Genomic DNA, 14,308 nt, shown 5'->3' with positions numbered 1-14,308 from the left:
CAGGCAAACTTAAAACAGTGGGGGAGGGATGTATCAGCCTGTAAAGAAACATGGCTGATGAGAAGATTCTAAAACTTTGGATCTACAAGTACCTGTTGAGCTTACTTCTCTTATAATAAATCAGAATTTTATTTTATAAATTTAAATTTAAATTTTTGTCTTGTAGATCATAATATCAGTCTAGTATCAATGGAAGTAACAGTAAATGCTGTAGCTGGAGCTCTTAAAGCTTTCTTTGCAGATCTGCCAGACCCTTTAATTCCATATTCTCTTCATCCAGAGTTATTGGAAGCAGCAAGTAAGTTACAAGCCTCCTTTTTTGGAGAGGGATGATGATGGTGGGTTTTATATCCTGATTGTTATGTGTTAAAATCAGTCTTGCACTAGAACATGTAGCTAATAAAAATTTAGCTTATAAGACTCTTTCTTAAACATATTTTCCTTCAAGTAAACAAAATCAGAATCTGGGGGGTGTTCCCCAGGAATACTTAGTTTTAGCTGGTCTCTCAGGTGACTCAGTGCTTCTGGAAGTTTGAAGATCACTGTACTAGAAATTTGAGATTTGCATTTTTGATCAAACTCAAAGGCTTTTTAAGAAAATTAAATGAGAAATAAAATAAAATTAAATCAAATCAATGTATCTGTAATGTATTTCAGTAAAATATTAACCTGTTTGTGGTATGTACACATGTGTATTTAAATTTTTTAAAGTCAAAATAACTTTGGCCTCGTGTCTTCATTTTTTGAAAAAGGTAGGAAAATAAGTACTTACTCAGTTTTTTTGGTTTTTTTTTTTTTTTACTGTCTCCGAGTCACTTAGACCTCTGATTAGCTTTATTTGCAGAAAGGCTGTTGTAATAGATGATAATGTATTTAGCAGGTTCTTTAGAATATTTTGTTTTTGTTTACCTATCCTAATGTGCTTCAAAAAGATTTTTCATTGTCTTTTACAATAAGCAAAGCAGGAAGCTTTATCGAATATTTTTAAATGTATGAATTTTAACAGATTTCTATCTAATTTTACAGAAATCCCAGATAAAACAGAACGTCTTCATGCATTGAAAGAAATTGTTAAGAAATTTCATCCTGTAAACTATGATGTATTTAGATATGTAATAACACATCTAAACAGGTATTTTTATTTTTTGTTTTTGCAAATGCACTATAAATTTCATTCAAACTTCAGACTTGATAAATTCTGAGAGAAAAGGAGGCAAACTAATTTAAACATACAGTTCAATTTTGGTTCTATTTTTTTCCGGATTTTTAAAATAGATATTTCAACTTGTTTAAAGAAAGGTGTTGTATGGCTCTTTTAGTACATTTAATGATTACATGAATAGTATAATAGGTACAACCCCCCTGTTTTTTATTATTCTTTAATAGTTCTCTTCTGTAAAATCTTGAAATTATAGGTATGAAATAACTCTTAAATAATTAACCAAATCAACCTATTTGAAGTTGGAAAAATTGAGGTTTAAAGAGGGAAATTATATGCTCAGTGTCATATAATAAGTAACACATCTTAAAGTAGAACCTAAGTCTTATTTTAAGATATTTCATTTGCTTTTTTGTATCACACTGTGTTACTTTTGTATATCTTGCCTGTTTTGTTTGGATATAGCCCACACAGTGAAATTTTTATCAGAAACTTAAATTCATCTTATTATCTACACTGTTAACCTGAAATGCAAGACATTAATCCTGTATTAAAAGCCCTAAGTATATTAAGCTTGAAGTTTATTCTTTTTTCTAAAATGATAACTACTCACAATGCCATTTCTTAAGTGAAAGTATTGTATAAGAGCTTAAAGCTCAGACTGTTGAGTCAAACAGGCTTGGTTTTGAAACATTTTTATTCTGTGACTGTAGGCAGATTAGTTACCCTTGCTTTTAAGTCTTCATTTTCTCAACTGTTAAAAATGAGAAAAATAACACCTCAGGGGTGCCTGGGTGGCTCAGTTGGTTAAGCGACTGCCTTCGGCTCAGGTCATGATCCTGGAGTCCCGGGATTGAGTCCCGCGTCGGGCTCCCTGCTCAGCAGGGAGTCTGCTTCTCCCTCTGACCCTCCCCCCTCTCATGCTCTCTCTATCTCATTCTTTCTCTCAAATAAATAAATAAAATCTTTAAAAAAAAAAAAAAAACACCTCACAGAGTTGTTCTTGGGACTAAACAATTACTAGTATTTGTGCTTATTTTTTCAAAAGTCTCTTCATAGTATTTTATAGTGACACTTTAATGAACTGAAGTTTGTTGTTTTTTTTTTTAACTACACCAATGCTAAAACCCAAGTATATTTCAGTTTTTACCTCTTAAAAGAGAATATTAACCAATGTTTAAAGTTTTATTGTTGCACTCAGTGTAGTATAAAATTATATTAACATTTCTAGTAACCGTTCTCTGAAGTCTCCCTCCTTGGGAAAATACCAGCATACTAATATTAACATATAATTAGTGGAATATCATCTTTTGAAAATTACCATACAAGTGGTTTTTGATATGATAACAGATGTGTACATGGTACTATCAGACCTTACCCAATACGGAGTGTAAGGATGGTTTGTGAACATATTATTGTCTGGCCAGATTAAAGTGCTGAAGTAAGAATTGTATTTCATTTAAAAGAATAGGGAAAAAAGACAAAGGCACGTTCAAAGAAACACAGTGCTAGCCCACAATCAGTATTATTTTAGACACTTTCGTGCTTGGCTTCAGTAATAACAGCCACGCAACAGAAGCATATATGATGTGTTAGGAATAGCCGAGGACTTCGTGATTCCAGTAGAGAGAAGGATAGACAGGGTTAAGAGGTAAGGTCAGAAAGGGAAGAGACCATGCGAGGTCATATAGGACAGTATTAACACAGAGTGTAGGCTTAACTAGCTTTAATCCTCAAAATGTTTTACTGGTAAGGAAGTTGCTTTATGGGTGTAGGTCACTAAGCACATTGTTGACTTCAACTGACATTTATGGGGATATGGGGAATGACACTTGGTCTCAATGAAAATAGCATTGCATGCCAGTTACTCTTAATGGTAGATGGACCACTGGAGAGTAGAGCAGAGAAATAACATCATCAGACTTAAATTTTAAAAGGACTGTAGTAGGACTCTAATAAGTATAGACTGTAGTGGGAACTCTGTGTGCCAGATATTCTTACAAATCCTAGGGACATAGCATGTGAATAAAGCAGACACTCATTCCATGGAACTTAAATTCTAGTATAGGAAATAAATGACAAATAAATATATAATGGATGATTGACAAATTGCAAAAACTCATCCATAGAGTTACTCTTTTGTTATATTCTCTTTCACCTTCCATATTCAGTGAGTTACTGTGTCAAATCCATTTTTTCCTCATTAATTTTCCTTTTTGTTCCTCTGCCATGGCTTTAGTTTAGCCATTATCATTTCTCATTTAGTTAACTCTAGTTTCTTTGTAATTAAGCTCTCTCCATGCCAGTTTTCCTCTTGATCCTCCTTTGATTGATGTCAGAATGATCTTTCTATAAATATCTCTTCCTGATTGAATAACATCCTATATCCTAAAGAAAAAACTGTTTAAGTAGTCTGGTTCTAACTTCTTCAGTTATACCTTCTTTCCAATTCCCCCAAGCACACATCAGGTAACTGTATTAAACTAATAGCACTTAACCAAAAGTATCAATTTGTGCCTGTCTGTCATTACGTCTTAATGTGGACTGCCTCAGTTCTCAAAATGCAGTCCTCAAACCAGCAGCAGCATCACCTCAGAACTTGTTAGGAATGCAAATTATCAGGTCCCACCCCAGACGTAATTACCACTGTGTTTTAACAAGCCCTCCAGGAGGTTCTGATATACACTGAAGTTGAGAACCACTGTTTTGACTGAATTACCCTTCCTTCCTACCGTTTTACCAAATGCCCATCACTCTTAACTCATACATCGAACATTACCTCTTCAAAGAACCCTTCCCTGGCCGCCCTCATCTCTTATTTGGTACCTTTCTTTTACAATTTTTGACCCAGCAATTAGACCTGATGCCCATACTCTCATGTCTTTCAACTTTTAAGGTTTTTTTTCTTTTCTCAGAATCTATACTTGCTTACTGACTAGGCCCACTATATTTTAACAAAAGATTAATTTTATTCTGAATATACTAATTTTGACTCTTAACAGTAATAACTTTTACCATAGAACACATATATTTAAGGCACATATTTTATGTCTGATGAGTAATTCCTATGGTTGGCCAAATTTAATTATGAGATTTTCCCACTACCTTGCATACTGGGCTGTTTCTCTATGTGTGGAATAAGAGGGTCAGATAAAAATACTAAGATTCTTTCCCAATTTAATAATTTTGAGTTATAATTCAAGATTTGCCTCTATGTTTCTTGTTTCTTACAGATAATGATAGAAGTGCTTGCTCACATATTTAAAGAACTATATGTAAATCTGTTAATAACGTATGATTGATCATTTGTAAATTATTAAATCCTAAGAATTTTAAGGTGGAACGTGTTTCTGTGAACTTTTGTCTTTCAAATTAAATTTGGAGCAAGGTACAAATACTTAATGATTGAAAAAATTAGTTTTTGCAGTACTAGAAATTAATGTTTTTGTAAGCTGAAAAGCCTCTTGGTTGGAGCATTATGATAGAGTAATTTTTCTAGTTTGGTTTTTCCAAGGTTCAGAGAGATGGCATACCATAGTTGTCTCTTCATCTCATAATAGTCAAGGAATTTGTATATGCAATTAGAATTTTCTGTTACCAGAAACTCATTAAAATTTGTCACATGTTCTCTTTACTCTGAGAAAAAGGTGTTTTTTTTTTTTCCCCACACACAAATTAAGGAGACTTCTATAAGTAAATTATAAAACCCCTGGGTACAACAATTTTTTTTTTTTTAAAGACTATCTTTGATTCTCATAAGAAATGGATTTTACTGCTGTCTCCTGTTACTGGAATGTAGTTGAACATCTTAGAATGTATGAGAAGAAAAATGTTTTAAATTTGAAGTTAAGATAAAAGGTTTTAAAACTAAATCATCTGAGATCTAGGATACTTAAATTGTCATGAATTTTGATTGGTTTCTAACTGTTTTTTCCTATCATAATTTCAGGGTTAGTCAGCAGAATAAAATCAACCTAATGACAGCAGACAACTTGTCCATCTGCTTTTGGCCAACCTTGATGAGACCCGATTTTGAAAATCGAGAGTTTCTGTCTACCACTAAGATTCATCAGTCTGTTGTTGAAACGTTCATTCAGCAGTGTCAGTTTTTCTTTTATAATGGAGAAATTGTAGAAGCTGTGAACACTGTGGCTCCTCCACCACCTTCAAACCCAGGACAGTTGGTGGAACCAATGGTACCGCTTCAGTTGCCACCACCCTTGCAACCTCAGTTGATTCAACCACAGTTACAGACAGATCCTCTTGGTATTATATAAGTAGGAATTGATTGCAGACAGCCTGAAATTGACAAAAAGCAAATCTAGGCATGCATGTTTCAGGGTTCAGTAGTATACTTGATTTTTCTTACAGGTAATTCACATTAAAAATGATGAAACATTTTCTCTTTGAACTATATGGTGTTCCTTACTCACATTACAAATCTAAGACCATGTGATAAGCATGACTGGAGAGGTTTAATTTTTATAAACAAAAATAGCTATAAAATGCAAAGCTGCTGTTGCATGCAACCTTATTGCAATCAGTATATCATTCCTGTGGCATTTTCTGTCACATTATATTGTGAATAAAATTTTTCTATAGAAATTAAATGATTTAAAAACTCACATATATGAAACATTTAATGCTTTTCAGCCTGCTTTATGGCTGATTTTGTTATTTGATGTGCTAATTTGGGCAACTTAATTTACATTTTAGCAATCTGTGTAGATAACTAAAAGCCCAGTTAAGTATTTTATAATTTCAGGCTACTTATGCCGTGCTTGGGATGTTGTTTGAAAGAAAGAAAAATACACCTAACATTTCTGCACCTTCATCTTCTAAGTAAACCTGTGGATGATTTGATGAGGGGTAAACAAACATATTTCTTGTACACACATACCAAGGACATACTTGTGGCAAAAGTGAGTTGATAATGTTGTGCAAAGGATAGTTGTCACCAACTCATTTCTTTATGGTCCATAATGAAATAAACATCTTGTATACTGTTAATTCTGTAAACAGATGCATGTTCAAAAGATCTATGATGGTCTTGTAATCTTAATCTAATATATTTTAGATATTTTAATTTTTTCCCTCTTGGGAAATACATTTAGTATAGTGTAGAAAATACTTCATGACATTTTCATATAAGGTTATATAACTTTTCGTACATAAACATGAAATTTGTTGTAGAAAATTCTTTAAACCAAACATTTTAATCTAGGACTTCAATTTAATCTGTTCCTTGAATCTATTTTTATGTGGCCCTTAAAAACATATCCAAAAATCCATTGCTAATATAGCAATAAAAATACTTTGGGTACTGACAGCCTCTTTGGAGTGTGTATATATAAAATTGCAAACTTGTATTCATATTCTTTTCTGCGATATGTTGTACTAAAATCAAAATGCTTTTGCACCATTTTTTAAAACAGTTTTTTCTTCTGACGTTGGTACCAGATTTGCTGTAAATGACTGCTGCTTTGGAGGTTAAACATTTGGTTAGTGAAGATAAAACCAGAACACTAAATTATGGATAAAAATTTCAGAATAGGTGGCATAGGGTAAATATTTTTAGGCTTCATTCAAAATTCGTTTATTATCAAACCATGCCATTTTTTTCTGGAAAGAAAAAAAATGGTGTGTTTTTCATTGTTAGGTTACATTTTTCTGTAGGAAGAGGAAATTCTTTGGTCCATGTTGTAATCCTCATTCATATTGCAATTTTAAGGTTGTCTTATGTGTATTATAGTAAATAGATGATTTTGAGATTTGAGGCTCCTAAGAGTTTGATTTGCTCATTTTTCCCTAAAATAAATACTGTCTTTCCCAACTGTTATGTCCTAGGTATTGTACTTCTAATTTTAACTTCAGAATCAAGATGTCAACATGAACCAGGCTGCTGTTTTGAAGTACATGTATATTATAAATTATCTTACTTGTGTTATACTCTTATGTGTTATTATCTTTTCTAAGAAAACAAAGTCCCTATTATTCCTATTGCAAAGCACACAGGAATTAAGAAAGTACAGTAATTTTTAAAAAGAAAAATCCGGTAAATGTAGTATTCTTAACTTGTTCTATATTACTTAATAACCTATTGTCTATATAGCTTTAATTTATAGCTGTCAGTTTAACATTGGCATGTCTGGCAAAGAAAATTAAACTTTAAGAGTTTTATAAACTGTTTCTAGGTTGCTAAAGAATTTATTTTTCTACTATATATGGTATAGACAAAGCTCAAAACTATGTACAGGAAAAAAGCCTGACTATTTCTTTTGGAAGTAGGCTGAAAAGAGAATTTTCAGAACTGTTCTTGTCTTCAGTTCATTCGGTCATGACTTTGCTATTGTAATATGTGAATCCCAGTTTATTTAAGCTATTCTCTTTTATACTATGTTAATTTAACTTTCATGTACATTTAGTACCATTTTGTTTAGCATTTACCATTTTCCACATTAACTACCTTACACCTTCCCCAAAACTTACCTCCACTTTTCTATGCATTCTATAATTGATTTGAAAACCTTCATAGGGGTCATTTAAAATTCTACATTTGGTTCAATTAACCTGTAGGTTACAGTTAATTGAAAATTAAAGTACAGTTTAAAGCTCAGTCTGTTACACTGAATTGATTGCGTTTGTTTTTGCCAAGGGTTTAGATATGTTTTTAATTATTAGAAAAATAATTCTAAGAACAGAATAATATAAATAAACTTTTTCTCTGGTAAGTTACTGGAAGGTTTCACTGTTTAGGGACATATTATATAATGAGACTTAAAGGATGAAAAGAATATTAGATAGTCTCATAATTATGGGTAAATATTAAGGCATTATATTTTACAATTTTAAATAAAATTCCATCTACACACATGTTGCCATTGTTTCATTTAAGCTTCAGTGCTTATAGTTATTACAGTGTTGTACTTAATAGTGTCTAGATTAGCAATATAAAGAAGCATAGTGGTACTCCTTTTCAAATTTTTAGTAGATTTATTGGAAGACAAATTCTATTCAACAGACAGACACTAGGATACACAATTAATTTTAGAACAAAATTGTAGGCATAATACATTTCCATTTGAAATAGTATTTGTTGAGTAGTGCTCTTCCCCCCCTAAAATTTACACTGTATATACTGTAGGTAACAGCAATCTAACTTAGCCAAAAAGCATCTTTTATTTTCCATACTGTCTGTAAATAATGTAGACCTTTTTTTTGAGGTACTGAAATTTAATTTCTAAAATTTCTTAGATATAAACAAAAGGGAACAATTGGAATAAGAATTTAGGCCTTAGCTTCCATGGTGATTTTTAGTTTTTTATACGGTAATGTGATGCTATTTGTCAACTGGATATAAATATATATATATAGTTTTAAAAAGTCAGAAGTGCTTTGTTTCTTTGTTTATAATTAATGTAATTTTGTGCTTCACCCACAGGATGCTGCAGTAAATTAAATATCAGTGAAGCTTCTGTATAAAGAATGCTATGAATAAAACATTAAGAAGCTATGTAATTTTAAGTTCTAGTTGCCTCTAATTTTACCATTTCATTGGTAAAAGCCTTTTTTCTTGGCGTAAAATAGGAAAATAAAAATAAATTTGTCAATATGATGAAAGTTTTATTAGGGAGGTATATTACTGAGCTTTATTATACCACGAGAGGAGATCCAAAATTCGTTTTGAATGCATACATACTGGTGGAGATTCAGTTTTTAAATGTTCAGGAAAAGATGGATTGCTCAGATATCTGACTCAGCTGTTACCTGAACCTGAATTTTGAACTGTGGCTAGACATTCTTTTGAGCCCCTGGAAAGATTTTGAAGCCTATTCTAGTTTATTAGCAGAGCTGCTGACGTTGAAGAATATACTTTTGTTTTCTCTTCATGGATTATGGATATTAAGCCCAACTTTATGGATGTATGTTCTCGGAATCTATAGATCTGGTAAAGTTTGTTTGACTTTAATCTTTTTGTTTATCTTGAATTCAATCATTTTAATTAATTTTTAGGCTGAACAATTTCTGATTTGTTTCAATGCTTTATAGGTCTTTATTTTTTATTGTATTTGAACTCTTGGAATTCTCAGCACCCTTTTCAATTTATCTGGAATCAGATACATCTGGAAATAAAATTTTCCAGGATTTAATAGGGGAAGGAATTACTCTTCAAAATTGATTTCTTATGGTAACATCTGTGTGTAGTTGAGCAAACTGTACAGGCATTGATAGCTGATGCCCAGTATCCAGCCATTAGATAGCCAGGTACCATGATCTCTTTAAAGTAGTTAAAATCTAATTAATGAACTTTGGACAAAACATTAACTGTTCAGTGGAACCTTGTCATCATCCTATGAGCGTGATTCCATTTATCCCCCTCACCCCATATTTTATTTCTTTGTAGGTAGGTGGGTCTAGGTGGGGGGAATTCACAGTTCTCGTATCACTTAAATCTTTTAAGTATTTAATATTTGTCTTACAGAAATCTTTCAGGCAATAGGAATGATTTTGAAAAACTAATTGATAGTCAAAGTTAAGATTTCGGTCATTACTAAGTTTAATACATAAAACTATAAAAATGCAGTGCTAGCAGTTTAGGTTTAGTCACTTTACAAATTAGTCTAAGACCTGCAGTATACACACTGAGTAGTTGTCATGGAATTTGTGGGAATAACATTTGTATGTTCCCACAGAGTAGATTTTCTATTCAATTTTATTTGCCTCACATGGTGAAAATGATGAACAACTTAATGGCTCTCCTGAAAGTTTGCCTAATTTTTAGTTAAGATTCTGTTAGTGTTGTGACCTATTTTTTCAGATTTATTTTTATTCTGTATTAAATCTTAACTCCAATACAAGTGATGTAGGGCTTAACAATTGACCTCTTTATTCATTGCTTCACTAAATCATCCAAGTTACTTGTAATTAGGTATCTACTCACAAGATCATTTTTTGTGACCTTGAACTGAATGTTTTGTCCTAATCATTTAATATGTTTTAGGTGCTTGCCAGTTTTTAAAAGATCTTACCCATTTTAAATTTGGAGCTCTCAGTTTTTTTTCCCTTTTCTCTAGATTTTTGGTGTTTCATTTTATCCAAATAAATGTCTTTGTAGTTGTTCAGTGAAGCCACCTTATATTTATTACTCTAAAATGATAAGTAAAATTAGAAGCATTCCATACTATCCTTGCTGTTATTATTAGCATAGGACTTAGGTTATTTTAAATGTGCAGGTGAAAAGATTTTAAAAACAAAATCCCAAGCTATCTGAAAGAACATAACCTTTGGATACCCTCTCAAATTTACTTCTTGGAAATTTCATTTTCAGCTTTTTCATCTTTGTTGGTGCTCAAAGGTACAGTTGCTAAATGTTTTTGGTATGAGAAACCATTACCAGTGATGCCTTTTTCAAGTACAAACTAAAATGCTTTATCCAATTCTTTACAAAATGACAGTTGTGGGGCACCAGTCTGGATTAGTCGGTGAAGCATGCGACTCTTGATCTTAGGGTTGTGAGTTCAAGCCCCACATTGGGTGTAGAAATCACTTAATAAAATCTTTTTTAAAAAATGGCAGTTGTAAATTACTTAAAATCCATTTAAATAATTATTTTCATGGTGTAAATCAAGGTGAGCAAATTTTTTCTGTCAAAGGACAGATGGTAGATATCTTAGACTTAGCAGTCCATATGATCTCAATTCATCGTTGTAGTGCAGAAAGAGCCATAAACAATATAGAAATAAATGAACATGACTGTTCCAGTAAAAGTGTGTCTACAGAAAAGATGCAGCTGACTAGATGATCCCTGGCATAGATTGTTAGTAAAATTCAATCTTCCAAGTTTCCAATTATGTTAAATAATTATGATAGATTAACTCCAAATAATATAGGTCGAAGTAATATTTTACAGAGGGTGATGATAATTGTCCTCTGTTTTAGCACCCTTTTTTCCCAAAGGGTATTACCTTTTTTAGTTGTAATAAAGTAAATGAGCTATGTGGAATAGTTCTTTAAAAGAGAAGTTATTAAAACATTACATCCAGTGTGTAAGTAAGACTGGTGATAATAATTGTATATATCAGAATTGAATTTCACAGCTTTGCTGCTTTTTTTTGAGACTGAGAGCATGAGTAGGGGAGGGGCAGAGGGAGAGAATCCTAAGCGGGCTCCATGCCCAGTGCAGAGCCGGATGCAAGGCTCAGTCCCATGACTCAGATCATGAGCCAAAACCAAGAGTTAAGGGGGAAAAGACATTTTAAGCGGACACTTAAGCAACTGAACCACCCAGGCATGCCCCATCTTCTATTTTTTTTAAATTTTATTTTTTAAATTTTATTTATTTGAGAGAAAGCATGAGAGGGGGGAGGGTCAGAGGGAGAAGCAGACTCCCCGCTCAGCAGGGAGCCCGATGAGGGACTCGATCCTGGGACTCCAGGATCACCTGAGCTGAAGGCAGTGGCCTAATCAACTGAGCCACCCAGGCACCCCCCACCTTCTATTCTTAAAGATGACTTGAAGTAATATATTTTTTAAAAATTTATTTATCTTTAGACAGTGTGAGCAGGGAGAGTGGCATAGGGAGAGGAAGAGTCTCAAGCAGACTCCCTGCTGAGCACAGAACCACAGGGCTCAATCCTATAACCCTGAGATCATGAACTGAAATCAAGAGCTGGAAGCCTAACCAACTGAGCACCCAGGTGCCCCTTACAGTAATATTTTTAGTGGTGGTCATTGCATCTCTACACACTATACATTAATCGTGAGCATATGTTAAATGCTTCAGTAAATTTTGACATTACTGAAATGATTAATATTTTTACTAACCCTAAAATACAAAAATCATGTCTATAATAGATCTGGGAGTATGCAACCACTATTTAATGGATACTCTTCAAAATATAAGTTTCTGCTTCTGAAATCTTTTTGGCTGTTTTTAGTCTATTTAAGTGCCATATGAGGTGTATAGGCAGCAAATCTTAATTCAGACAAATTCAAGTTTCTTCAACTAAGAACCTTAGAAGTTTTAAGAATGTGCTGGCTTTTGAGTATTTTTCTCTTTAAAGCCATGATTTCCAAATACCAGAATCACTAGTGGGAACTAGTTAAGCTACCCAGAAGCCATCCAACTATACAAATCTCTGAGGTGCAAGATTTAAGAGATTTATTCCCAGTTACGTGTGTATATATTCCATCTGGGGAAGACAAAATGGAGTTCTGGGAAAAAAAGTTCATATGAGAAGGGTTCATTAAATAGAAAAAGCCTTGACATTCAAATTTAAACTTTGTATCAATATGTAGACTTGATAGTTACTGAGCAATTCTATGACCATAAGTTGTAATAAACCAGTCAAAACTAAATATTTTAATGGCAAAGATCTGGGCATATTATTACTAAGGAAGCTTTTACTGTTATTTCTTAGAAAATTCAACTGTTTATTTTTTTTATCTATTTTGGGGGGGTAGTGAGAGAGCGTAAGAGGGGAGAGGGTCAGAGGGAGAAGCAGACTCCCCACCGAGCAGGGAGCCTGACACGGGACTCGATCCCAGAATTCCGGGATCGTGACCCGAGCTGAAGGCAGTCACCTAACCAACTGAGCTTACCAGGCGCCCTAAATTCAACTGTAGAATGTCTTCTCCCCCTTAACTCTTTGTGAATTTAAAAGGTTCTATCAAAGAAATTGGAAACTGATGATAAAAGGAATTGGAGGATATAGAGTGATTTGCATTGCAGAATGTGTTCAGTGTTGTAAATTTATATATTCCAAGTTTTCCAAAAGTCACCATTTTTTCTACCACTTTTAATTATTTGCATTACCAACACTGTAGAGGTTCAGTTTTTCATATGAGAGGATATAGTTCACTTCAGGTCAATAACAACCATCTAACACCCTATTAGGCAGGATAATTTTCCAAAAGCCATATTTTTAAAGGCAACAATGTGATGTGGAAAGGAGGTGTACACTAGACAATCCTGTATGGAGGGGAGAAGTCTTCAGAGCTTAGTGGAAGATCACAAACTCTTACACTCCAGGCTTAGTCTGGGCATCTGGATTTGGCCCAGGTAGAGGGCCATGTTAGGGAAGGAGAAATCAGCTATGCTTTTACTGATTGCATAGGGCTGGAGTGGTTGGTTGAGAAACTGGGTGGACCTTTGTTTCTTCAGCCTTGAAAGATTGCAAGGGATTCAGTTTTGCCTTTCAGAAATTTTCAGTTTAGCTTTTTTGCCCAAATTTCGACATTTAACAAATAGAACGTAGAAAAACTGGCTATTTTAAGGCTTTCAAACCTCCCATTTTGTAGGTATGTGAAGCAATGAAATTATATAACAGGTAAGAGGGAGAAATGTATGATGGAATCCAAATTACCTAGATTGTGTAAAACTATGACTTTTTAAATGTGATTTAATGTGAAAGAAAATGGAGAGGGTTGACATGAAATAGTGAAGTTTTTCATCAAGGAATGATTTTTGTTTGAAAGGACCTCTAGAACTGAAAAAAATTAAGAACTTCCTAGGTGAGGGGCCCCTGGGTGGCTCAGTCCGTTAAGCGTCAGCCTCTTGATCTTGGTTTGGGTCTTGATCTCAGGGCTGTGGGTTCAGGCACCTCACTGGGCTCCATGCTGGGTGTGGAGCCTACTTAAGGGGGGAGAGAACTCTGTTTGAGGAGGTAACTGTGCACCAGAAGAAAAGATTAGTGAACCAGAAGACAAGATTTTCACTGGATATTATCAGGATATGTTCAAAATGTCTGACATGTACTTTGGAGTCATGGGTTGGGGGAGAGTGATTAGGGCAGAAACAATGCTTGAGGTTGTGGCTAGCAAGCAGTTTTGCAAAACTGATGAAAACCACAGATTAAAGTTCAGCCAATACCAGTTAAACAGCTAAATATTTGAAACTGCCTAGATACCCATGGCAAAGTGCTGAAAATCCAAGACGGGCCTTATTTTTAAAGCAGCTAGAGAAAAGACACTTTCATTACGTTTAGTGGAGCACCAATAAGACTGACAGTTGATATCTCAATAGAAATCAACAAGGACAGAAGGCAGTGGAATGACATCTTTAAAATGCTGGCAGTATGGGGATGAGGTGGAGCAGTATCTGCCAAAGAAAAGGTCCTTCTGGAGTAAAGATGGATCTAGACAAAAGGT

The 14,308-nt window shown here is 33.7% G+C and overlaps 1 protein-coding gene across 3 annotated transcripts in view; it reads left to right on the top strand.

Annotated features, from left to right (window-relative positions):
* Positions 1-8,652, top strand: part of ARHGAP5 (Rho GTPase activating protein 5) — a 73,923-nt gene extending 65,271 nt beyond the window's left edge. For all 3 annotated transcript variants that reach the window (XM_028114860.2, XM_028114861.2, XM_028114858.2), the window contains exons 5-7: positions 167-298; positions 1,027-1,132; positions 5,109-8,652. In XM_028114860.2, the coding sequence (XP_027970661.1) occupies positions 167-298; positions 1,027-1,132; positions 5,109-5,436 (566 nt within the window). In that variant the 3' untranslated portion in view covers positions 5,437-8,652. The remainder of the gene's footprint in view (positions 1-166; positions 299-1,026; positions 1,133-5,108) is intronic.
* The last annotated feature ends 5,656 nt before the right edge of the window (positions 8,653-14,308 follow it).

This window comes from Eumetopias jubatus, unplaced genomic scaffold, assembly GCF_037043125.1.
Source record: "Eumetopias jubatus isolate StellerSeaLion01/CBP00866 unplaced genomic scaffold, mEumJub1_p1.0 scaffold_7, whole genome shotgun sequence".
NCBI classification, from domain to species: domain Eukaryota; kingdom Metazoa; phylum Chordata; class Mammalia; order Carnivora; family Otariidae; genus Eumetopias; species Eumetopias jubatus.
This window is presented reverse-complemented; position numbering and strand designations above follow the sequence as displayed.